The sequence below is a fragment of the Ambystoma mexicanum genome, chromosome 3q (assembly GCF_040938575.1).
Source record: "Ambystoma mexicanum isolate Mex_15411 chromosome 3q, UKY_AmexF1_1, whole genome shotgun sequence".
Lineage (NCBI taxonomy): Eukaryota > Metazoa > Chordata > Amphibia > Caudata > Ambystomatidae > Ambystoma > Ambystoma mexicanum.
In genome coordinates, this window is record NC_090926.1 from 1,196,096,845 (window position 1) to 1,196,123,805 (window position 26,961).

Genomic DNA, 26,961 nt, shown 5'->3' on the forward strand with positions numbered 1-26,961 from the left:
AAAGGACCCAAACAGACCCATTTTGTGGAGGAGGTACAGCTCTTCCAATTTGAGGGAGAGGGATCCTCAGAGGATCCTGGGAAAAGGATCTTCTCCTTCAGAGATGGGGGAACTCCTCCCAAAGAAAAATGGTTCCCTAGGGATTCACATCCAGACTGGGTAGAGGTGGGGACTGTCATGATGCCTGCTCCCGAGGAGCCAGGTCCGGCCCAGCGTCCCCGGAAGCAGACTTCATACTCACTAAGCAGGACCCAGCAAACCCCTATAGGGGCTCTTTGGACCTTGTCCTGGCGCCTTTGGCGCCAGGCTCATCATGGCAGAACATATGGTAATGCTTGGGTGAACTCAACTGAGGCAGACCATGCTGCATACTCACCCGAGGCAGACCATGCTGTCTGAAGCTCCAAGCCAACTAAGGCTGGGGAGGAACTATTTTCTTTCAGGAACTCTTTTCTTACTCGGGTGGGGCCAGTGGAAGAGCACTCACCTGAAGCTCTTCCAAGGCTATTTAAACCACGCCCGAATGGCCACACGTGCTTCCCGTTATTCTGCATCTGCAGCAGGACGCTCACCGAGTCGGCTCCTGCATCCTGGCTCCTGCCACGCCCGCCAGCACCTAGAACACCTGCAAGGAGAGAAAGGCAAGCATTAGGACATTACCGAACCTTCATCCAGCATCCGGATTCTTCACTCCGTCGATCCTGCAAAAGAAAGTCAAGGGTTAGAAACGCATCTCATCGCTCGCTGCAGCGCCGCTTCCACTTATATTCACGTGGCGCTGTCTAGCTCTTCAGCGGTCATAGGCGACATCGGCCTTATCCCAGCACCTACGGAAAAGAAAGACAATAGTTAGAAGCGCTCCGCTTCTCACACTGCCGCGCCGCTTCCACTTACCTTCACGTGGCGCCGGCAACCTTTTCAGCGCCCATAGGCGACATCGGTCGCATTCAAGACCTACGGAGAAAAAGGACTAAACAAGGTGAGCAACGAACTAATTGCAAAAGGATAGATTACTCACCTTAAGTCTTACCTGAATTTTGTTGGGACCTCAGTTCCCTTTTCGGGTCGGAGCGGCTTTTCTGGCTTTTCCGTACCCCGGCCCCTATGGGGAAATAAGACACACTCATTAAGGTGTCGGAGCAAACCACTACGGCACACCTTCATTAAAAGTACTCACCTGAGCTTACCTCGGCGAATCCATTCCTCCACACGGATTCCTCACCTAGTCCCTGAAAATTAAACAAAGGCCAAGGGACAAATAAGACTTGATCTTTTGAACTATATACTTACGGCAGCATTTTGGTAAAGGCAAGCAGACATCGAACCCTCGCCAAATCCGAGATCCAGTGAAGTAACTGGAAATCTACGCACCCCTGCGTCAGAAGCAGGATGGAGAGCTCGTCCATACAGAAATTAAGGTGAGAGTCTGCGGAAGGCACAGCTAGGGTTCGAGGAGGGTGAGAAGGGGAAAAAGGGCAATCTCACACACAATCTAGCAGACAGTTAACTCCCTTTTCCCATCTACAGAAGGATTATTCTACGGGCCAGACAGACGAGGTTTGGGGGTCCAGTCCAGTCCATCTTTCAAGCACTACGCTTTACCGTGGAAGAAGTTGTAGCAGTCCAGAACGGGTCGGCGCCTCGGTGGGAATCAGGTGAGCGTTACAGGGACTGAGCTAGTGCCGCCCATCATCCCATCCCAGAACCAACAGTCAGAAAATCCACTGGTTCAAACACATTCTGGTGACTGCCTCCAAAAAGGGGGGCGGCCCAGGACTGGAACCAGGGGAACTTGAATATCCCATTTCAAGTTGGCAACTTTTTCTTACAGATTCCCATGGGTCTCCACAGAATTTTGACCAAATCTCTTCTCTCGCAATGTCCAAAACTAAAAAATTAGCCCACCAGCTGTCCAAAAATTTGCAATATCTGTGCCCCCTTGAGGAGAAGGAGGGAAGATACTATGCCCCGGTACAAGTACAGGGGCAGGGTACAATTTTGGGACTGAAGGACACTGGATCCCAAGCTACCCTTTTCTCCAAAAGGGTCTTTGATGAACTAAATGCAGGAAGGGGGGAGAATTACCGTATTCCTCTCATCTCTCTTCCTGGACAACTTCAGAACTTTGATGGGAAGGAAATTCCCATCGAGGGGACTGCAGACACAAGGTGAAACACCTGGTCATAGTAGTGACTCCAGAGGGCACCCCTTGTTTACTAGGGAATGACCTCCTGAGAAGGTTGTCACCCCTAATAGATTGCGTAAACAAGGTCCACTGGACCCAGACTAGCCGACCAATAAAATTCAAACAGAGTGTCAACCATGTTAGTTTAAACGACACCTGCCACATGGTTGAACAAAAATCTGACCAAGTTGAATTTCACTTCCAGAACAACCAAATTCCAGACGTGACAGTAATAGCAGTAGGACAACAGACTGGTGACGGGGAGGGTCCTCTCTATTTCTGAAATTCTTTATTAATCCACAATCCGACATTCCCACTCCAATAGTCCAGAAAGATGTGAAATCAGCTCAGAGCCTGGCTGGTATTCAGCAAATTGGAGAGCAGTTGTTCCTCCCTGTTCAGTTAAATGATGGGAAGGACTCTGTTCTCGCCCGAGTGTGTGTGAACAACGGTAAGAGCTTCATCAGCGAAGCCATGTTCCGCCAACTCCCAAAAGATCCAGCCATTCCCACATTCAAACAGATAGACAAATGGGAAATGGATCTGGAAACACCCAATACCAAACATCTCCTGCCAAGCAGGTGTATGCTCAAAATCTCCATTGGCAACAAGAGCAAAGTCCATAATTGTTGGGTCGTGCGAGACGTCACTGCCGCCTTTTACTTAGGCAGTGACATTCTCAATCGCTTTGCCATTAGTTTGGACCTAATAAACTTCAAAGCTTGGTCCTGATTAGCGGATAATCCCATGGGCTTTGATGATCCAGAAAAAGCATTTAGGTCAGCTCAATTGCTACCTTATGCAGTTGAAATTCAGATTAAAGAGGAAGTCACCATCCCAGAAAGGACCCGACAATTCTCCATAGAAGTGAAAGTTAAAAGAGGACAAAAATTGAAAAAGCCTGATGCTTATATCCATCTAAATGCTTCTCTCCAACAGCAAGGGTTGGGGTTAAACCCAACACCATTAGTCAACATAGAACATGACACCATTCCAATAGAGGTGGATAACAGCGACTTAAAGAGTATTACTCTAGCCGCAGGCACCATTATTGGAATGGCGGTTGATGACCAACATTTTTCCATTGATTTAGGAAATGAACTGTTAGGACCAATCCCCAAGGACTGTTTTGACAGTGACAGTGACGACAATACAACACCAGACAGGATCTTTACCCGGCGTGGGGGGAACCTCCTGGTGTACACTTCCTGCCCTATGGTAAGGAAGATGTGACTTGTGACTTCAGAAGGGATGAGATGATTTTCTAGGTCCATGAGGGCTGCCTTTCCCACCTGAAGCCTCCAGTCCAAATCAGCACCCTGACCAGGGACTTCTCCACCCAGCTGGAGGAGGCCGCTGAGATAGCAAAACCAGAAGTCTTTCCAGGCTTCAGGCAGATGGTGGAAGAGAGAGTCAACCTAGCTGATGCCTGTGTGACTCTGGAACAGAAGCAAAAGTTTAAACAAGTTTTCTTGGATTTCCAAGATCTCTTTGCGGTAGACTCATATGACTGTGGTTGCACCGACGTCCACACAACAACAATTCCCACGGACCCTGGCATGACTCCAGTGTTTGTGAAGCAATATCGCTTGCCTCTCGCATCAATGGAGTCCCTAACTGAAATAATTAAGAACCTTGAGTCCCGGCGGATAATCCATCCAGTTCACACACCTTCAATAATCTGGTGCTGGGAATATTGAAGCCAAATGGCCAGTGGAGACTCTGCGCCGACCTTAGAGAGCTCAACAAACGGGTCCATACTTCCCGATGGCCTCTTCCCTACATTGACCAAGGGCTGGCCCAGATCCAGGGGTCACATGTATTCACTGCAATAGACCTGACCAATGGATACTGGACCGTGCCTGTCAGTAGGGAGGACCAATACAAACTGGCTTTTACCTTTGGGGGCCAGCAGTACACATGGACCCGGACTCCCTTCGGATATCTCAACTCCGGCAATGAATTCAACATTTTCCTACACAAGGCCATGCCCGACCTGGGTGCGAGAGGTAACCTGGCTTATGTAGATGATGTCCTCATCAAAAGTTCATCTGTGGAGGAACATATAGCGGAGATCTGTTATGTTCTGACACAGTTGAGGGCCGCCGGAGCAAAAAATATTCCTTTCAGAAAGCACAGTGGTGTAGAACCCGTGTTAATTTCTTGGGGCATGAGATTACTCCTCATGGTCTCTGTCCCCAGGAAAAGGAAGTGGAAGCACTTCAGAAACTGAAAGACCCCACAACTCTGCGGGAACTAAGGAGCCTCCTTGGACTGACTCATTACAGTACAAAGTTCATTGAGGGCTACGCAGAGATCACCAGACCCCTGATTCATCTGTTGAAGGGGGGGTCAAGTGGGAATGGGGTCCAGAACAATCCGAGGCAGTAAGACAGCTCAAAAGAAGCCTCTCACAAGCACCCTGCCTAGCTTACCCTCTCAGAAACAAGGAGTTTTTCTTGGATACCGGGTTCTCTAATACATGCTTGACTGCAGTGTTATATCAAAAGCATGACAAGGTCAATAAGGTAATCTCCTATGCGAGCGAAACTTTATCCTCTGTGGAGGAAAAATTCAACGATTGTGAGAAGGCACTCCTGGCAACGGTGTGGGCATTGAAGGATTACCGCCCGTTTATCCAGGGGGAACACATCATAGTGGAGACTCCACACCAGCCTCTGCAATATCTCCAAAGTGACAGAATCCGGGCCGGAAATGTGAGTAAATCCCAAATTACTTCCTGGATTCTGTCAATGCAAGGCTTTCCTGTGGAGGTCAGATATGGCCAAAACAGAAAGAGTCCCCTCGCGCAAGGTCTGGCTGACTTGCATGATTGTGCCAGAGAAAACTGTCTCGAGGACGAAAGTCTAAAAATCAAGGACAACATGGAGGCATACCTTAATTCTCCACACAAAGTCTTTGAAGAAGGCAAGTGTGAGGGAATGCCCACTGTCTATGTGGATGGATGCTCTTACCATGTTGACAAGAAAGGGGAAAAAGAACTAGTGGCCGGCGTAGGGAATGCATGGGTGAATCAGTCCCCAGAACCCTCCGCTGGATACAAGATTGGTCCCCGAAGTAATCAGGTGGCAGAGTTGATGGCTGTGTATCAAGCCATCCTCACTGCTGTCCAACATCAACTCCACAAACTGGTCATAATCACAGATTCGGATTATGTACAGAACGGTTTCGTGGTGCACCTGGTTAATTGAAAAACCAGAGGCATGTTATGTGCTAATAACAAACCCTTGAAACATGGGAAGTTAATCCAAAATATTGATGATCTGGTCACCTCGAATGGAATGACCGTCTACTGGAAAAAGATCAAGGGTCATTCCAAAGTAGAGGGACCAAAACTGGAAATGACTTAGCTGATCAGCTTGCCAAAACCGGGGCCATCCAAGAGAATCTAATAGAGATTGACTCCCTGTTGGGGGGAATCCATGTCACTGCTATCACTAGGTCCCAGACAAATGCTCACAATGGTCTTTCAACTGCACACTCCATTCCCCTCTCCTGGACTTCGGAGGCACTGGGCCTCTCATCACTGCTGTAGCAGTGCTACTCATCAGGTGAGGCCAGGGATGCATTGCCACTTTACTAAGGCCGCCGCACCATCATGGACACTTTTCGTCCTGAGCAGATTTGAAATCTGCATTGCCCTCCAGAATTCACTGCACGCTGCATGAAGACAGCGTTCTACAAAATATTAATCCGATGCCTGTGAAAACTGCTTTTGGCATCCCGACTCCATTAGCCCCCACGAGGCACTTCCCTTTCCATGATGGCCGCCTGTAACTCCTTGTGTGCAATTACAGCCTTCGGTAGGCTGCTCTTCCAGTGATTGGCTCTCTCCATCTACTTTAGCCAATCACATTTGCCGGCAGGTGAACGCCGGCCCGCCTACTAAGGCTGCCTAATAAGGCTGCCCTGTCCCTGAGCCTGTCCCAGCCGAATCCCTGCCGCCTGCCAGAAATGCTGCATCTCCAAACAGAGGATCGCACTTCTCGGCTGCACCAACTTCAAAGGTACTGTCACGGAAAACCCTGCACCTTTACCTTATGTAATTGACACCCTATCTATAGTGGCTACCGACCGCTCAGACTGGCTCCCGTATATTACCACGAGGCCAGTACAAACATTGCTTGACTGGCATTGCTAATTGTGATCTCATGTTACATGCCCAACCACTATACCACCATTGCCTATTATCTACTGAATGTGGGCATCATACCAGCCTACCCCAGCTCGCCACTGACTCACCTCTGCATGTCTCTCACAGCATGCGCTGTCATTGCCTTAGTCGCCTCTCGATTTGTTTACAAACAGTCCATTGCTGCCTACGCTTTTGTTGATGCTGCCTGTAACTTGCCTCAGAGCTTTTGATGCACCCGTATATTGTCACACGCCCCATTAGCTAAAGCTAAACCCATGTCTAACGTGATTCACTCTAGAGCTTTATGTACACTGTGACTACTCGCCCGAAGCCAAACTTGCCTTGAGCACTTCTCTGCACCTCCTTCCGATATCATAGCTTACGCAAGTAAAGATAAACACTGCCTATTGTGAATCTACACTTCGGCATTTGGTGCTTTCAGGTTTACTTAGCCAAAGCCGTATCTACCCACTACGATTTGCCTTAGTATATCTTGCTCACCTGTATACTGTGCCTCTAGGCATTTCAGCCAAGTCAAATCTACACACTACGATTTGCACCAGTATATTTTGCATACCTGTGTATACTGTGTTCCTAGGCTTATTCAGCCAAGTCGAATTGGCCCATTGTGATTTGCACTAGAGCATGCTGTAATTTCTGTGATGTGCATTAGAGCATTTGGTACACGTTTTTATTGTACTACAATCCATTCTAGCTAAAAGCTTAACCTGCTCATTGCAACATATCCCTGACCACTAACGTGCCCACATGATCCTAGCCAGTGCTTGTAGCCTAACTGCATTATTTTAAATCTAGATGCCCTTTTGCACTGAGCCCATTTAATCCTTAGGACTGTTGATGATAGCCTAACTGCACTATTGTAAATCTAGATGCATCTCTGCACTGCGCCCAAATGATTTGGTAGAACTGGTTATTGTAGCCTAACTGCATTATTGTGAATCTAGATTCCCCATTTGTACTGTGCCCAAATGATTTGGTAGAACTGGTGATTGTAGCCTAACTGCATTATTTTGAATCTTGATGCCCCATTTGTACTGTGCCCAAATGATTTGGTAGAACTGCTGACTGTAGCCTAACTGCATTACTGCGAACAGAGCTGCTACCACCACTGCCTCGTTGCCAACAGTGTATAGTACACAGACATTGCCACATTAACTGTAACCCTTTCACCTGACACCACACCTCAAGCTTCTCAAGAACTAACAAGCCACGACATGCAGTCGTCGCACACGGCTTGCCTCTACCACACACACATAGTCATCTTGGGTTCTCTACCCCTCACTGCAGGCAGTTTCCCTGCCAGCTTCCTTAAAATACACCACAACCCTCAACTCACTCCTTCCACCATGCTCCACTGCTCAGACTCTGCATCAAATCCCTACCTCAACGACCCAGCTCTATGGCTCAAGCACTTTGCAACTAAACCTACACCAAATCTCCCTTGTACACTACAACATAGGAATATCAGACTTAGATCTAGACTGCCCAGACCACCTTGTACTCAGCGCAGTCACAACGCCCATCCACAGTCCAACTTACCCCTAGCATCTAGCCCCCCCCCTGTCTACCCCACCCACCTCAGCGCTTAAGGGAGCCCTTATTAATGCCAGATCCCTCACGGCCCATGCCCTTGACATCGCAAACCTAATCACTGTCCATAACCTCGACTTCCTAGCCATCACCGAAACCTGGCTACATGATGCCTCTGGTCCACTCCTCGCCCTATCCCTACCCAAGGGTTATAACATTATCAGAAATGACCGTCATTCCAACTTGTCTAAAGGAGGAGGAGTCGCTTTCATTAATAGCGACAAGATCACTATGAGAACCGCCGCCAACACACAATTCAGCTCTGCAGAATCTCTATCAGTGAAACTATCCCTCTCTCCCACCAACACAGCAACACTCCACCTTGTATACAGACCTCCAGGTCCACTGGGCTCATTTATTAATGATGTTGCTTCCACCTTGTCGACTAATACCAAGCCTAATTCCCAGATATTGCTACTAGGCGACCTCAACCTTGGCCTTTCCGACCCCAAGGACCACATGGCCTCTGAAGTTGACGCCACCCTTTCCAACCTAGGCTTCCAGCAGCGCATTCGTGATCCTACACATAACAAAGGTAGAACGCTCGAATGGTTAGCTGACCTAAACTGCAATACCAATGTAATTTCTAACGACGCTTGCGCATGGTCTGACCACCATGTTATTACCTTCCTCTTGCCAGCCACCAACCCCCAACCCACAGCTACCATAGCCCCCGCTATACCCACCAGAAATAAAAAGGATATCACTAGGGAGAAACTACTTCCTCTCATCCTCCCTTGTTTGAACACTCTCGCTTCGCAGCATGAGGACAAAGACCCTACCGTCTTAGTAGACGCCTTCAACAGCTTAATGAGCAAAGCCATTGAGAGTATAGCCCCACTAAAAATCCCCAAAGCCAAACAACAGTCCCACCTGAACTCTTGGTTCACCCCGCAGCTTAACACTCTGCGCAAAGAAAAGCGCAAGGCCGAAGCCCTTTGGAAAAGTCATCCTAGCTCAGCTAACAAAGCCTCCCTCCTAATCACCTCTCTCAACTATAAGGAAGCCAACCTTCAAGCTAAAACAGAGACATATAACTCACGCATATCCCAAGCAGAATCCAATACAAGAGAATTATCTAAAATCCTCAAAGAATTAGAATCCACCGCACCTGCCCCTGACGTGTGCAATAATATACAAAACGCTCTGCTCAACAAAATAACCACCCTGCAATCTAAAATCAATGCCAAACAAAACTCCCTCCACACTCCTTCATTTAGCAATACCCTGCCACCCAAAACAACCACCCCAGATTCCCCGGTGCCATTCAGCTTCACACCGCTCACCGTTCTGGAGGTTGAAAAAATCATCTGCAACTTAAAACCCTCCAATTGCCAGGGGGACGCATGTCCAGCCCCGATCATTAAGGAATCGGCTCATGACCTCGCTCCTTTTATTACCACTTTTATTAATGCCTCTTTTCAATCAGGAGTGGTCCCCAACAACCTGAAGGATTCTTGGGTCATCCCTCTACTAAAAAAACCTACTTTAGATCCGGAGGTCCCAACCAACTACAGGCCCATCACGACGGTCCCTTTTTTGCTAAAAATCCTGGATAGAGCAGCGTATCTTCAGATAAAGAACTACCTTGAAACTAATAATCTACTAGGCACGAGACAATCCGGCTTCAGACCCAAGCACGGTACGGAGACAGCCCTCCTTGATCTTAAAACCCAAATCGAGGACCTTAAAGATAAAGGTAAACTAGCCCTGCTATTACTATTAGACTTATCTGCTGCCTTCGATTTGGTCAACCACCAAATCCTCTGTCACCACCTAAAAATGGCAGCTCACTTCTCTGACAAGGCCACTAACTGGATTCAATCCTTCCTGGATAACAGACAGATGAGGGTATTCTCCCCAACCTCCTCTGCTGACCCGGCGCCAGTCCTTTGTGGGGTCCCCCAAGGATCGTGCGTATCCCCCACCGTATCCCCCACCCTCTACAATGTTTTCACTAAACCCCTGTTCGATGTGTTGGACTATCTGGGTGTCACCTACACTAATTATGCTGATGACACCCAGATACTCATCCCCATCACGGGCGATTACACGGTAGACTCGAAATCTCTAAATGACATATACCTTGTCATTCAAACATGGATGGCCCAACATGAGCTCTGTTTCAATGACGACAAGACAGAGCTCCTCATCCTAGGCTCTCAGCAAAGACTTAACAAGCTCAACCCCATGTTCAGCTCTTTAATATCGACGGAAACTCCATAAAAGTCTCTAAAGATACAAATCTACCTTGACGCCAAACTTTCCCTCCATAGACAAACGAATGCAGTTGCTGCCGCCGCTGCTTACACCTGCAAGCTTATCACAGCATGCCGCCCTTTTCTTTCCACTCAGAACTGTACTATCCTTACTAGGACCCTGGCCATGTCCAAACTGGACTATTGCAATGCACTGTACCAAGGTACTAACCAAAGCAACCTAGACAAACTCCAGGTCACACAAAACAACGCCATCAGGGCAGCCCTCAATATCCCTAGATCAGCCCACATCTCGGAAACCAGGAAGAACCTTCATTGGTTGTCAGTCACCCAAAGGATCTCACTAAAATCGCTTGCCCTGACCTACAAATGCTTGAACAACCTGGCCCCCATCTATCTTTCCTCGCGCTTCACACAGTATACCCCATCTCGATCGCTAAGATCTTCCCTCAACCAGAGCCTACTGATCCCCAGATACAAGCTCCAAACTGCCAGCGGGTCCAGCTTCCCAGTTCTGGCAGCCAAACTGTGGAATTCCGTCCCCCTTACTATCAGAAACCTTCCCTCCCTGAATCTTTTCAAACACAAAGCCAAACTTTGGTTAGTCACATCAGATGACCAAGCTGCATTCTGAAAACTTGATGACCTATGTATTTCTGTATAATTACCAATGTGTTTCATTACTATGTCATTCTAAATGTTATCTGAAATGCCGTAATATTATGTAACCACTGCTTCTAAGATATGCGCCCGGTAGCCTGGTTTGCGCTATATAAATAAATAAAATACAAATACAAATACAATGGAGTAAGGAGACCCCAGATGCTGATTTGATTACGGCTCAGAAGGGGGATCCAATAATTGGTAAGTTTTACCAACACATTGAGGACCCTGAGAACTTTCCCCTGACGGATACAGATTATATTGGGAAAGAGGACCTTAGAGTGTTGATGAAATGTCCAAAAATGTTCCGAATCCAAGACGGTTTGTTGGTAAGGAAATCCCAAGCTGGCCATGATCAGTGGGTGGTTCCTACCTCATTCCGAAGCCTGATGTTAAGTCATGCCCATGATGCGGCCACCGCCGGTCATAGGGGGTTTCATACAACACTTGAGATCTTAAGAGAGGTTGCATACTGGCCACACATGGGGTATGACCTCGACCAATACTTGAAGGGGTGTCTTGTGTGTGCACAATTTCAGCCAACATCCCTCACACACCGTGCGCCTCTCCAAAAGAGATTTGCAAGTCGACTACATAGGGCCCGTGATTCGCTCCTCTAGGGGGAATAAGTACATGTTGACGGTGACATGCTTATTTACTAAATGGGTGGAATGTCCCCCGGCCCCAAACTGCAAGGCAGAAACAGCAGCTGCTCTGATGATCAACCACATCTTTTCGCGTTTTGGTCTACCCCAAAGGATTGAGTCAGACAGAGGTAGCCATTTCACCAGCGAAGTAATGACAAAGATGTGGGAGATACTTGGGATTAAAAGGAAGCTACATATTGCTTACCGACCAGCTTCTTCTGGTGCAGTAGAACGTTACAACCGAACCATTGTGAGCATCTTAAAAAAGTTTGTGGCAGATTCTGGGCCAAGTTGGGATATCCGATTACCTCTGGTCCTAATGGTCATCAGATCTACCCCTTCATCTGCAACTAAAATGTCACCGTTTGAGCTGATGACTGGACGCAGGATGGTGCTTCCCCAGCATTTGCTTTACAGGACCCAAGAGCAAACATTGATCAATGCCTCCACAACGCATGAGTATGTTGAAAATTTAAGGAAACACCTCCAACATGCTTTTGCCTATGCTCAGGGAAACCTAGAAAGATCAGCTCATAGCATGAAGACTCACTATGATTTGAAGTTTACTAGGAAAGAATACAATATAGGGGACCGGGTTTATCTATACAATTTCCAAAGGAACCAGGCCAAACAGCGGAAATTTCTGCCTACATGGAAGGGACCTTGAAATTGTAGACAAGATCTCCCCAGTCGCCTACAAGATCCACATCCCCAAGGGTAGTTTGGCAGAATGGGAAGAAAGGTGGGTCCATATAAATCAGCTAAAGTGTTGCCATCCCAAGCACACTCTGCAGCAACTGGAGGAGTCCTCTGCAATCCCAGAGGGGGCAGCTCCAGATTAATACAAGTCCAACCCTAAAATATTCCACATATAGCCTATAAAATTCTTTGATTCTTGAATGCAAATGTCTCCTGATGTATAAAATGTATGTTCGCCCCACCATTAATAGTGGTGGGGAAATGTCTACGAATATGCTTCTGCCGCTTTTGCTTTGCCATCCTAGGAGAGATGAAACCATGGAGAAATAAACCATGGAGATTGACCAAGGAGGACGACCCGGGGACTGGGAGCAAAGATCCGAGGGGCCCGAGGTACTGCCCGAAACTCCCATCAGGACCGGCGAGGAGAACCAACCGATCCACCCTGATGGAGCAAATGATGCTGAACTGTGCCATCTGCGGAATCAGAAGAAGATGATGCGGACATCCCAGCGCATGTATCAAAAGATCCTTTGCACCCGACTCCCCCTCGACTTGAAATCAAAGTGCAGTCGGGTGGGGGGGCTTGTCAGGTGTATTTACCCACGTTCAAGTTATTATGCTGCAACATTTGGTGCTGTGGGCTTAGAAAATCCAAGATGGGCGAAAAGCCCACATTTGCGCCAGAATCTAGGAAAACCGCACAGTTTTTGCGCACACCAAAATGGTCGCCTGACCTGCCACCCATCAGTGCGAGCGTGATGGGCAGAAGCGCCATGAGTGAAACGTGGTGCCAAAGGAAAAACAGCAGTGCCTGTTAGCTCAAAAAGCGCTTTGAAATCACCTTTGTTTCCCTGAATGCAAGCTCAAAATGCCTATTTCAAACATTGCAAGATATTCAAAAATCTTACTGAACACCAGCAGACGTCTGGTAGAATGAAGTCTTGTGTTCATACCAAATCTGGAAAGATGAAGAGCCTAAAATAATGTTCATAACAAAACTGGCTGAGCTGTGGATGTCAGCAGCTTAAGTGAAATGGGATTTAAAGTCACTAAAATCAAAATGTTTACAATAAATGAGTGACCTACTTTTGAGTGTCACATAGGTTGCAACAGTTTAAATGTCATAGTTTTGAACTTAGAATCAGCGTTCTAGCTGCATGTGTCAAAATTGTAAGTTTGATTTGAATGAAGAAAAATGGGAACAAAAGTGACTTTTGGCTGAAGCCTGGCTTAAAGGGACTGAATTCTGCCCGGCAACTACCCCCGTCAGGAGTTGAAACTTGCCCAGCAACTGTATTCACAGGCCTGGCCTGCCTTCTGCTGCCCCACCAAAAGGAGATCACACCTCTCTGATTGAATCAGGGGAGGAGTGCCTGGGACTGCATGGAAACAGAACAATGAACTTCCCTTTGCTCCAAGCAATTGCTAAATCAGGGGGTCGTAATTGGAAGGAAATGGGAGGGGCACTGCCTCTCTGAGCCAGCTGAGCTTGGAGGCGGGGACAAACCAGAAATTCCCCCATGTGCTTTGGGACCTAAACACGCCCATCTGGTCCAGAGCATAATTTTAGAAAGATGGATAATTCATAGTACATAATTGTCAAAATTATATCAATAATATCATTATTCCTGTGATTTTTCTGTGCACAATTTAAGAGGTGTTAGGACTCTGTGGTATGTTCTGGGGGGTAGTAGCGGAAAATAGGGTATTACTCCAAATGTCTGTATGTTAAAAATCTGACACTTCATCATCTGATACCCATATTCCTTGTGCACATTTGTGTACATTCTGGAAAAGTTTAGAGGTTGTTTTCTGGATGAAAAGGGCAGAATTCTGTCAGAAGTGAACACAACATCTTACAAAGACAGGGATTGGATGGTTTGGCGCTACAGAAAATATGTTAACTGGACATATAATATTAGAAAAATTGTACATAGATAAATATGCATTTAAGTCAAAAATAGATTTGTGTGCAAAGTGACAAGGGGAGTGTTCTTTCTGTATGCCATAAAAATGATTCCTGATGACACAGGATGACTGACAATTCCGTTCCCCAGTCAGGCGACAGAGAATCTTATAGCCTATCAGGATCCTCAGAGGGTTGGGCATAGAAAGTCAGCCTTCCCACCCACTTTCAAAAGACATAAAAAGAGCCACTGAGACCCAGGTAGAGACATTCACTTTCCACTTCAAACTGATTTCTTGCTAAGCGCTTTGCCAGAAGACTCCACAACCAGAACTTAGAATCCAGACTTCAGAACTTGTAGCAGAGAGGCCTAGTCCACAAGTTGAATCCTTCAGAGGACTCAGAATCCAGCAACCTAACCAAACTATTCAACAGCCGGGCTGTGCTGTTTGATTCTGGCTAGAACCCTGTGCCAGAACCCAGAAAGCAGAGCTGTATCCAGAACCGCAGACCAGACCCAGACCCCTGTGCAGTGCCGATAGAAGACCAGACCACTGTGCAGTGCCAAGAACTTTTGCACCCACCAGCAGAGCAGAGTTGACCCAGATAGCTGTGACTTCAGAACTACCCGCCAGAAGTCCCGTCTAAACCTGTTGACCAGATCTGTGACGAGGCCCATTACTTCCAAAATTAGGAGTGAGTATCCAGCCAGAGCTGTGCAAAACCAATCTCTTAGTTTAAAATAATCTAATTCAAACCATTCCCACCTATTTAGAACAGCATAGAAATCATGTGTCCATTCTGTGATTTCAAACCTGTGAAAGTGTCATTTGTCATTTGAATCTTACTTTATTTCTGAGAATCTACCTCCACTAAATCGTCCGTATCTTTTGAACCATACGTGCTAGGAATGAGATTTAGCTGTCATCTTAAAGCTAAGAATTTAAGCTTTCTAACAAGCCCAAAAGCCTTTTCTACTCCTTATAGTTTTTCCGTAATCGCCCTCGGCGCACTCGAAAAAAGTGCGGCAAATTGCAATTTGACTCAACTTCTTCATCTGTCAAAAATAGCTGTCTTTTGCTTCCATTGCTGAAATTTGTTTTCAACCTGATAATCCCTCATGAATCATTGCTATTGTTGACCTGAACTAATTCAAAGTAGCTGTCACTTACCCTGAATCTCCTAGAGGAAATGAAAATCAATTTAGCATATTTTTCACTTCATTGCAAATCACATTTAAAGTATTTCTGCCTGTTTAAAAGCATACCGGTTGATCTAAGCTTGCTAGGGGGGAACTAAACTGCTTTTGATTGTATTCCTGAAAACCTGTGTGCTCCCCTTCCATCTCCTTATATTGCATAGGGGGGAGTGAATTGTCAAAAGAACAAGTGGTCATATTATCTCTTGTTGAAACCATATCAGTTTATTTCTGTGCTGCATTCTTTCCATCATTGCTTTTCCTTGAAACCATAAAAGTATTCTCTGCTACCTTATCCTTTCTATACTAACTCCTCACTGATTGAAAAGAGTGTGCAATTGTAACATTACCCATTGTTGATCAACATTATATTCATAAGTGTGCTATCAAATATTAATTTATTTATAAAAGTGTGATATATATATATTGTTTCATTTTTCAAATAAATCTTTTAATTTGCAAAACAAACCTACTTCTTGGCTCAGTGAGGTGAGGGGGATTCAAAGGGAGGGGCGTTATACAAGGGTTTATCATCTAGATCTATGAACTTGTCATAAAAATATATAAATAAGGGCTTCCCTTGGGCATCCCAGACTAGGCATTGACTTAGTTGGAGTGCTGAATTGAAGTCACTTAACACTTCCCCCGCCCCCAAAGCGAGAGATGTTTGTAACTATTCGGGGTAATATTCAAGGTTATTCGAAAATGAAAAGTTGGAAAAATTTCATTTGGATGAGGAAAAAGGATGAAATGGCACCAGGTTAGAAGTGGGATGGGGGAAGAGGACACCATGTGAAATTGGGGATTTGTGGTGGGGAGAGGTGCAAGGGACCAAGCTCAGAGCTCAAACGTTTTCGCGTAATCAAGGTTAATTTCCCTATCTGAGGTTATTTCCGCATAATTAAGGTTATTTTTTTACGTTGTGTCACATGGAAAATAACCGCGAATATTTTTGAGAAATATATTCAGGGTTATTTGTAGTACATTGCTACAAAAAACGTTAGAATAAAAAGGAACTAAACAAGTTTGATTGATAACATGTCAAGGGTTGCAATTTGGCAATGGTCAGTGAGCACAAAGGGTGTGCGCCGAAGGCCATGGCAAGTGGGCCGATAGTGTTTTAAAATATACAGTGGGCATGGCCAGGTCCAAAGGCTCTGGCTAGTGGGGCCGAAAGACATGTAGAGGCCAGGGCCGAAGGCCGCGTCTACCTAGTGGATTCAAAAAAAGCATATTGGAGGAGCATGTACAGTGGAAACGGTCTTCGGCCGTGACCACCGGCCATGGCGAAGGCCATGGCTAGTGCCCTGTAAAAAATCTATGATATAACAAAACCCTTAAAACTCACCGAAAATCAGGGGATGTGTGAAGTCATGACCAGCTTCACTTGGCGTGATCCCGTTGCAAAACCCACGAGTACATACGTATAAGAGAAGGGATTCACAATGACATACAAAATGGCACTGAGTTAAGCTGGTCACGACTTCCCACATCCCCTGAATTCCAAGGCTTTTGTTGGGTTAAATCTGTTCAACTTAACTGCACCTTAACTAAGGTTTTTTAAGTGAATATATATACCTACAAGTTCGCTTTGCTTGTACTTTCTTAGCCAAGGGTAGAATAAATTCTTGATCTTTAAGTCGCTTAACAAAGTCATTTATTTGGGAGTTTTTTTGGTTTTCACCATTTCCTGAGGCACTGATGAAAGGAAGGAATAAGAGGAGGAAGGAAACAAAGGAGAGAGGAAAGGAAATGAAGAACATGAAGAAAACAGTAGGTGGAAAAAAAGGAGAAAAATTGAAGAATGATGCAAAGAGAAAATAACGATAGAAATCAAGGTTAATTTCCCTATCTGAGGTTATTTCCGCATAATTAAGGTTATTTTTTTACGTTGTGTCACATGGAAAATAACCGCGAATATTTTTGAGAAATATATTCAGGGTTATTTGTAGTACATTGCTACAAAAAACGTTAGAATAAAAAGGACTACAGGCCCTGGACTAAGTCTGTGGTTCAGGCAGCATGTACAGATTTTTAAAAAGTACACTGTTTGGGCAATGAAGAAAGATTTGCACTTATGCAAAATGAGCGGACCATTAGTGTAAAATTAGCACTGACTATAATTCTGTGCAATCACAATCTTTGGGCCTTTATTCGCTCTGTGCGAATAGTCTCCAGGATCCCCTCCATTTGCGCGCATCTGTGGTCGGGAATGGCAGGCACCATGTGCAAGCGTGGCTGCTGCCATTTCTACAGATCCCTATGTACTTTGTTCACCAATTACACATTCCAAAGTGCAAGTAGAATTCACTGGGGCACATTCCTCTTCACTCAAATCAAAACTGTGATGCAGGTGGAGAAACATACAGATTCACTTCATGAAGCTTGGAAATGAACAGAGCCTGCAGTAGGAATCCCATCCAACGTGGCATAGATGAGGTAAAATCCCCAGATATGTTTTACCTCATCCATGGCATTTTGTGTTACCAACAAAATGATGCTGTTCACGTGAACTGGATTTGTGCTATTGCATTGAAAAAGTATAAGCTACATAGACATTTTACCGGAACAGTTTGTTGACCAGCTCATAGCCTGTTGGCATTATCGGACAGTGTATACATGCTGGCAGCCAATTCCAAAGGGTCGTCATTCGTGGCGCAATGTAGAATAAGATGCCATAGAAGATGGAGATTCATTTGAACTGAACTAACTCCTCACTAATCTTATTTGGGTATTTACAGCCTTTTTATCTTCAATGATGTCACCAATTGTTTAATTTCATAAAAAGGGTTGAGAGCCTTCATCCCGAAGCTGGTTCATTTTAGAAAGCTGGTGAAGATTCATGATTCTACAGCTCTCAGACAGTGTCCTAGATCATTGTATTGCAGTATCTAAAGGCGTTCATAAAAAGGGGAAACATACTAAATCATGATGCATCATAGTGATGAGCCCTAGGGCAGTATTATAGCCCTGCAGTATGTTCCACAATGAAAGGTGCAGAATTTGTGTGTGATTTTGCAAGATTGAACAATGAAATTGATTTCTTTTAAGCCCCTCGAAATGTGTCAAAAATGTATGTGTGCTGGGGGTAGGAATAGTCAATGGATAGCATGGCGGATGATATGCAAACATTAAGAGGCAATGACTGGCATAAAGTATGTTCTGATCCCTGAGAGGCCCAAAAGAGCAATACTTATATACTTATCTGGGCTGTCACCTATGATTAGGTCACAACATTCAGGTGCATAACAAATACTGTACATTATATTATGTGTAGACATAAGAAAGCTGATACTACACCTGTTGACAATTTTTGTGAATTCCATTTGCAAATAGGTCTGGGAAACTGTCAAGAAAAATGACATTGGCTGCACCTACGGCAGTGGTAAAAACAACCTGAAAGTGTTTGAAGATGCCGGGCTGGACTTTACAACTAATGTGGGTGTTGAAACAGAAGCAAGGACAGGTAATATTAGAACTGAATAAAAGAATGGACATACACAGCGAACTGAAATGCCCCAAAGCACTCACTGCCAATGTGTAATGGAAAGATCAACAAAGATGACTGTTTAGTTTATTTTTTGTAGACTAGCTAGCTAACAGGATTAGATTAATTTCCATTTGTTATATGCATTGTGGTTCACTGATGATCTTCACTCATTCCAACAAATGTTGAGCTGTTTCCTTTGCTTATCAAAGAGTTTATATATGGCTAGGCAACCTTGGGCTCCCCAAATGTTTTGGCTTACACCTCTCTGCCATAGCCAGTATATAGTCAATGGCGTGGGATCATGAGAGTAGATCAAAACATATGGAGAGCTGCAGGTTGCCTACTCTATAATCAAAAGCTGTTGTCAATGCGCTATCACTAGTATAAAGAATGTTCAACTATGTATGTACAGTAACAATTTCTTCATAGAAGAAGTTATGGTGATGGGGGAGTGATTGGGGAATTGATGGATAAGTGACCGGAAAGGAGAAAACTACAAAAACACTAAACTAGTTCAAAGTGTAACAATTGAGTATCTGCTAGTTTCCTCTTTTATGAAAATCTGCTACTTCTAATGTTGCAGTGTGATTTACTGAGATAATCTGTTTGGTCATAGAGTATGTATTACACCATGAATTCCACTCTAACTGGTCAGGATTGTATTGGGTATTTGTAATGCGCCAATGCACAATGTGTTTAGAGACACAACAAGGTAGGAGGGAGGAACAAGGGGGACAAAAAGAAAAACTGTCCTACTATACCTTGTGACATTCAGATTGTGCAAAACATAATTTGGTCTTCTTTTACTGGGCTGTTCCTGCATTGTTCATATTACTTTTCTTTCTCTGTTTTTGTTCACAGAGCTGAATTGCCCTCCTCCTCAATCCCGCAAACGCCGGACTGTTACTAATGTGGAATTGAAAACATCTAAAGGTACTTGCTTTGGGAAGGCTGATTTCTACACTAACAATGTACAGAAGTGATGTGCTGTGTTTTTTTTGACTCACTAAAGAAATTCTACTTCAGACCCAGAAAGTGAATTATGAAATTAAGCCTGCAAAATACACACCTTTGTAAATTAAAGTTTGGATTGCTCAGGTATTTGGCGAGTGACGGATCAGGCCACAACCAAGCACTCATGTTTGATTTACATTTATATGTCCATTTTTTAATTATTTTTTAATAAGAGGTGTTTATTGCATTGTGCTTTGCATGGGCCCAAAGAAAACACTCTTTTGAGACATGTATCTCAAAATTAGCATCTTTAATTTGTTCATGATTTTCACCATACACCATGCCAATACCAGGAATAGCTGCATTCTAACAAAGTTCCCAGCCAAACTCAAAATATGTCCCCTTTTTAAAATTCAGAAAATGTATCTATTCTTCGGACTTGAGGAGTAGGTTAAGAGTAACAAAAAGTAATACTGTTTGAGTACACAAACCAACATCAGGACCTCAAACAACACGCTCCTACAAAAGCTGCAATAAATTTGGAATGCAAGTGACCGCAGTGACAACAATCACGAAAACCTGCACTTTGGCAGCCTGAACCTACATTCCTTGCCGCTGAAAGGTTGCGTATAAGTAGTAGAATTTGTTGGAGAACGTATGAGAGCTCTGTTTCAGCCCCTTCATTCTTGTTGATTGAGATTTCTTACTGTGACGAGTCCGATGGTATCATCACTTCTTTCCTGGCGATGAACTCCTCCCAAGTGGCCAGGGGATGGTAGCTGCTACCTGATCCTGACCCTGGGGCCGGTTATATGACATGTGGTGAGGTAGCCTCCAGGAGAGGGTTGTGGGATCCACCATTGAGACATGGTATCCCCCTTTCCTTTCTGAAGATATATCTCCAACTCCCTATGCCCGAATAACCTATTGTAGCATCTTCCCTACCCCCCCATGAAGAGTAGTAAACATATTTTGGTACACCTCAAAGGCCATCTCTCAAAATCTAACTGGCCTTGTAAAATTGCGAAAGACACTTTTTCCAATTCCACCTACTCTTCTTCCAAACCTAATTTGCCTTTAAAACCCATTACAAACATTCATACAGTATTTTCATGAAGGGCCTACTATTCCCACAATTCCCACAACTCTGGGACGAGGAAGAAGAGCATAGTAATACAGAGCACAGGAATCCACGAGCAGAGGCAGCACTCTAGTGGCAGCAAGTGCACACCTGTGCCCGGGACATTTAAATCACCAAAGCAAGAAATGCAGGGAGGTTGCTGGCAGGAGTGAGTTGCTCCTCTCTGTGCAAAGGAATGTCTGGAAAGATGTCGGTGGAGCCAGCTGGCTTGGAACCTGAAGGGAGAAGGTCGCTTTAAGCGGATGTCACATGGTGAGAACGCCAGAAGCCAGTGGAGGGCACCTGTGCATACGCTGCCATCGGAGAACAGTGCTTTGCTCACTGGAATCCCATGCGAAGCAGACGAGCACAACAGAAGCCTTGGGAAGCAGGAAAACCGTGGAGAAACGGTCGCAAAGCAGAAAGCAGCAGAAGACCATCACAGGCCAACTATGATGACAGGAGACAGGAGACGCTATCAAGAACTAGTGAGTCGACAAAGGGACAGAGGTAATGCTGGGGCGTATTGGCGGCTGTGTCATTTGAAATAATTACTCATAGCAAAACCATGAGAAAAGGAACGGTTTCTAAAACTGGAGAGAGAAAGACTGAAAGAGCAGTTTTCTTAGAGGAGAGACTTTCAAGTGTGTCAATGCATGTTGCAAGCATATAAGAGATACATTAAAGAGACCATGGGCCTCATTACACGGAAGGCGGTAATCCAGGGTGCTATTAGCACCCTGGACCATGCCGGTAAATTACCGGCACCGCCTTGGCGGAAAGGGGATTTACCGCCCCATTCCAAGGTTGGAGGGGCGGTAAATCCCCTTTCCGCCATTGCCCTTCCCCATTCCCATTTCTGCCCCATAGGGCTCTATGGGAATGGGGAAGGCGCTAATTACGGCACCGCAATTTTGCGGTGCCGTAATTAGCTCCGAGGTCCCTTAGCGGGTTGGTACTTAACGCCTGCAAGAAGCAGGCGTTAATTCCTCCAACCCGCAAAGGGACCTCGTAGTACGGCGGTAAGGGTTAACGGTCACCGTTGCCATTAACGGTGACCGTTAACCCTTACCGCCGTCCGTGTAATGAGGCCCCATATATAAGAAACCAAGTATATTTGCCAAGGAGGCTAAAACGTGGAACCATCAAAGGTAGGAAAGTGAGCAAGAGCTCACATATGAAAATCCCTGGCAGGAGAGTACCCCAGCAGCTATAAGTGTTTGCATTTGAAAGAAGCCTTTGCAGGAGAATATACTTGTGTGTTTTCGAGAAGCCCTGGAAGGAGAGTATACCAGGCATTTACAACTGTGTGTTTTCAAGAAGCCCTGGCAGGAGAGTATACCAGGCAATTGTAAAAGTGTGAGTCTTCTGTTTTTTTCTTCTTGTTTATATATTTGGAAATGTAATATTGTTGTTTATTGTTTTTGTCTTGATTTTATTGATGTTAAAGGTTAATTTGTTTAACCAATAATACAAAAATAAAAACAAAAAAGTGAGAGTCCAAAAAGCCTGGTGGGAGAGTATGTCAGGAAGTTGCAAGTGTGTAAAGGAAGTCCTGCGAGTGAGACTACATCAGGTATCCCAACCACACATAAAAAGGAAGACAGCCAATTTGAAGATAACCTTTGTTGTTGACCCAAGGGAACGTCAAGAACTGTTATTTGTAAGCCAAGAAAGTGACGATGAATCCAGGGGAAGGGAAGAACCCTCTGGAGCAATGATACCCCTCCTCGATAGACTTCTGTTTGTGGGAGTTATATATGTTTCCTTTGCTTTGAACATTTACAAAACACTCAAGGCCAAAGACATTATCCTTTTCACTTTAGAATTCATGTGTTTACAGTGTGAGGGTCGGAATAGTACTTTGGGCACAGGACAGTTTTGTTTTGGACATTCTGACACTGACAGATCCTTAGTTTTGAGTTTAGGTAGGCAAACTCTGCTAGTGCAGGGACAACAAGTCATTTTCCAAAGCCCTTTTATGTTATAATAAAAGTCTTTAGCCAAATTAATGTCTAACTTGTGTCCAAGTATCATTCCTGATTCATCACATAACCCTTAAAGTGATTTCCCTCGCCACATCTACGTGTGCTAGATGGTGCGTGAGCTTTAAGAGTTGTCAGTTAAATCGCCCTACTTGGTTTTCTCTAAGGAGACATTGACATTGACAGTGAAGCCATCCATCCTCCTGAAGGGGGTCTCAGATTTCCATCTCTCTCAAAAGATCATCTTTCTGTCTTTTTCCCTCCACCTCACTGTTCCAAGTCAGATGAACGATTCTATCGGCTGGATCCAGTGCAGGCTTTCAGCTCCTATGTGCCTCTGAACAAGAGAGGCCAGGAAAGATAGCAAGCTTTTTGTTGATTACGCTGGTACGCATGCTGGTAGGGCTATGACCCGATGCAACCTGTCGAGGAGGATCATCCTCTGTATCTGAGAATGCTGTTATCTAGCTGTTAGGATGTGTCTGAGGGTCTCATTGCACATTCCATAAGGGCGGTGGCTGCCACTTCAGCTCTACAATATGGAGTCCCTGTCCTGGACATTTGCCAGGCAGCTTTGTGGGCTACTTTACACACGTTTGCAAACATTACTACTTGGATTCTCAGTCTAGTGACACACTCATTCTGGCAGGGCTGTCAGAGTTTTGTGGTTTAGGTGGTGTCCTTGCTACCTACCATCCTCCGGCTCTATGTACTGCTTTGGTAGTCTATCAAAAATAAGGAATCCATTCAAGGAAAGAATCCATTAGAAGAACAAATTACTTACCACGTAATAATGTTATTTCTATTGCATATTCCTCCCATGGATTCCTCGTAGGCCACCTACCTGCCCTTTTTGGCATATAGCTAGTACACCTTGTTTCTGCATTCCCTCAGCGTCAGAGTGCTAGGTAAAAAGTGTTGAACTAAGGTCACGGGTTGCAGTGCCTCTATTTTTTTTTTAACTTCTTTTTATTGTTTTACAACATAAGAAGAAAGGGAAAGAACAAACAAAAAAACGCATTCCCCATTTCCCCCTTCCCTCTTCCTCCCCCCTCCCTCTCCCAAAGGCTGCCGCGGTATGTTCGTAGTCCGTCGCCTCCTCGGGCTTGGCTCTAACAGTTGTCGCGTTTACAGCGGAGGGACCGGTCTCTCAGCAGCCTCCCTCCTTTCACTGGGAGTGTCCCCTGCTCTCGTCTATGCGTGTATATGTTGGCCTTTCCAAGTAGGATTTGCACTGTTCAGTGTCTGCGCAGGCCACGGCCAGGCCTCTTTCCACCCAGTTCTTCCCTTTCTCAGAATTATGTGGTGCCTTCCGGCGTGGGCGGGCCAATTTCCTCATTTCCTGAGTTGCCCGGGTCGCTCGTGTCATCCCCGCTTCTGTTACCAAGCAGGTCTTGTACTAGAGAGTTCCATGCCAATAGTCTGGCCCCACTGTTACTCTTCCCCCTTTGAGTGGCTCTCGCCCAGACTGCCGTCTCTGCTATTGTCCATTTTTGTAGGTCGGCCCACCAGCCCTCCTTCGAGGGGCCTTCGCTCTTGTTCCATGCCATCGCTATGCGGCGCTTCGCCAATATTGTCATTAAGTCTTTCATTTTTGCCATATGTGACATCTGCCGGTGCCCCCTTGGGAACAGGCCCAATAAGTACGATGCTGGCGATCCCGCTGGCACGTGTATGTCTGCTGTCAGCGCCTTCTCTTTCACCATGTTCCAGAAGTCTGTTATCTGCGGGCACGACCAGAACATGTGCACCATGTCGGCCTGTTCGACTCCGCAACGCGGGCAGCACCGGGCCTGTCCATCTCCCATCCTCGACATTCTCTTGGGAGTTAGATATGCTCTATGCACTATGTAGAGTTGCAGCTGCCTGAACCTGGCGTTCCTGGAGACCCTTTTCGTGTACCAGAGGACTTTGTTCCATTCCTCTTCTTCAAAGGGTTGTTGAAGTTCCTCTTCCCATTTCGTTCGTGCTCTTAGTGTCTTTTTGTTGGTGAATCCCAGCAATTGCTCATAGAGTCTGGATATGGTGTGTCCCCCTTCAGAAACATCATACCATGCGTCCAGTGCTCCTTCGGTGTCCTCGGGCTCTGGCATGGTGTTCCACCTTCTCTTTATTGCGCAAACTAGTCTATTATGCAGGATGAATTGGCCCTTGTGCATATCCTGTTCGTCTACCAGGGTTTGGAATTCGACCCATTGTCCTTCTCGCCACAGGTCCCCTATTTGGGCTACTCCTTTGTCTTCCCATTGTGTTCTGTACGTGGCCAAACTGGCCAGGGTTGCAGTGCCTCTATATAAACTGACCCCAATGTCATGTGTGGTGTGGGGCAAGTAGAGGCATCAGGCGGGCCAATGCAGAGCAGCACTCAGACCACCTCAAGATTTTAATGTGAGGATAGAACGGCAATAACATTTAATTTCCAGTAGTAATGTTTCCTCTCCCTTATGAGGGGAGCCTTATTGGAATTGGGAGACTTGACACATTTTTGATGGGGTTGTATGCATGTCCATTCATGCACAGACATCCTGTCACACCACGGCCGTGGAAACTATGGGCAAGATGGAGACGCTATTAGGTCTCCACGGCAAGGTAGTGTGACATGCTATACTATTCTTGGCTGCAGGTATATAAGGAGGCCACGCCCACTGCGAGTCGCGTTGCAACTCGCTTCGTTGGTCATCCGACTTTCGCCGCTGTTAGGCAGAAACCTGTGCAGTTCCCTTAGGGACCACTGCAAAAGATTTAAGACTACAGGTGTTTGGCAGTAAACCCACTTGGTAGCAGTCTGTACCACACAGATTCACTTGGTAGCTGTGGCTGAGCTTTCAGACTTCCGTTAAGAAGAGTTAGGCAGTATGCAGAGTATACACCTTAGGTACAGAGGCACAGTAGCACAAACAAACACTGACCAGAGCTTTGGTGTAAAAGTATATAATTATTTCTCCAGCATGGGGTCTGGCATGGATTCACATGCTCATGAATATTCCCCGTCGTCAGGCTGGGAATCCTCGGTAAAGAAAAAACCAGTATCAGTTTCGTTTCTGATCTGTCTTTCGTAGTAATAACCAATCACTGGTCTCTGCGTCATACTGACCACAGCCAATGACTGCCCTCTACCTAAGCCCCGCCTCTGGCAGCCATCTTCAGATTTTTACCGCACGTTCATGTGTTGGGATCCTCTTGCTATTGCTCTCGAGCGTTAGTGCTATTTTTTCACGTTTTTTCTCAAAAACTTTGTTTTTTTCGGTCAAAAGAGCCTCAAATGGCTCATCCGAGCCAAGACGAGGGAGCTCGCCGTGGACCGCACGGCAAGGACCGTCCAGCTTCTCACGGACCTGGGATTCTCCGTGAACTACGCCAAATCCCACCTGGTACCCGCGCAAGACGCACTGTTTCTGGGAGCGAGGCTCGACACAGTGTCCCTTCTGGCCTCCCCGTCGGAGGAGAGGACCAGGGCCATCCTGGGCAAGGTACAACGGATGTTGGTGGCCGACGCGGCCAAGGTGAGGTCCATCAAGTCCCTCCTCGGAATGATGTCTTCCTGCATCTACCTCATTCCCCTGTGCAGGCTCTGGATGCCCCCGTTGCAGGAGTTCCTGGACGCGCGCTGGATCCAAACGAAGGGCAGCTTCGAGGAAAGGATCACACTCGACGAGAGTTTCCGACGAGCGATCCGGTGGTGGGGCACCCGCGCGCATCTGACGGCGGGCATGGACTTCCAGACCCCAGCCCACCAGGAGACAGTGACCACGGATGCCTCCCTGGAAGTGACCACGGATGCCTTACCTGTAACTGTTGTTGGAAACAACAGTTACAGGTAAGTAACTTGTTCCTTATTTAAAGACACACTTGGGATTTACACTAGCAAAAAACGAGGTAAGTAAATTCAGCACACAGTCACTATCATACATATACAACCCTATTCACTTATTAGACACGTCTTAGTGAGAAACACCACTTATTTTCAGACAGAGGTGAGCGCTTAACATAAGATGACACTCTAATAAGTTATAAAGAAAGGGAGGGAAAAAGGCAGAGTTAAGGAAGCGCACAAGTTTCAATACTTTTAAAAAGAACCACAGTAAGGCAGGATAGGCAGAGTTTTACTGGAGAGCCAGGAAGTCA

General features: G+C 45.7%; 1 protein-coding gene across 2 annotated transcripts in view; it reads left to right on the forward strand.

Annotated features, from left to right (window-relative positions):
• Positions 1-26,961, forward strand: part of LOC138447740 (complement C3-like) — a 2,843,165-nt gene that overhangs the window by 665,581 nt on the left and 2,150,623 nt on the right. For both annotated transcript variants that reach the window (XM_069604045.1, XM_069604046.1), the window contains exons 15-16: positions 18,624-18,753; positions 19,639-19,710. In XM_069604045.1, coding sequence (XP_069460146.1) covers positions 18,624-18,753; positions 19,639-19,710 — 202 coding nt within the window. The remainder of the gene's footprint in view (positions 1-18,623; positions 18,754-19,638; positions 19,711-26,961) is intronic.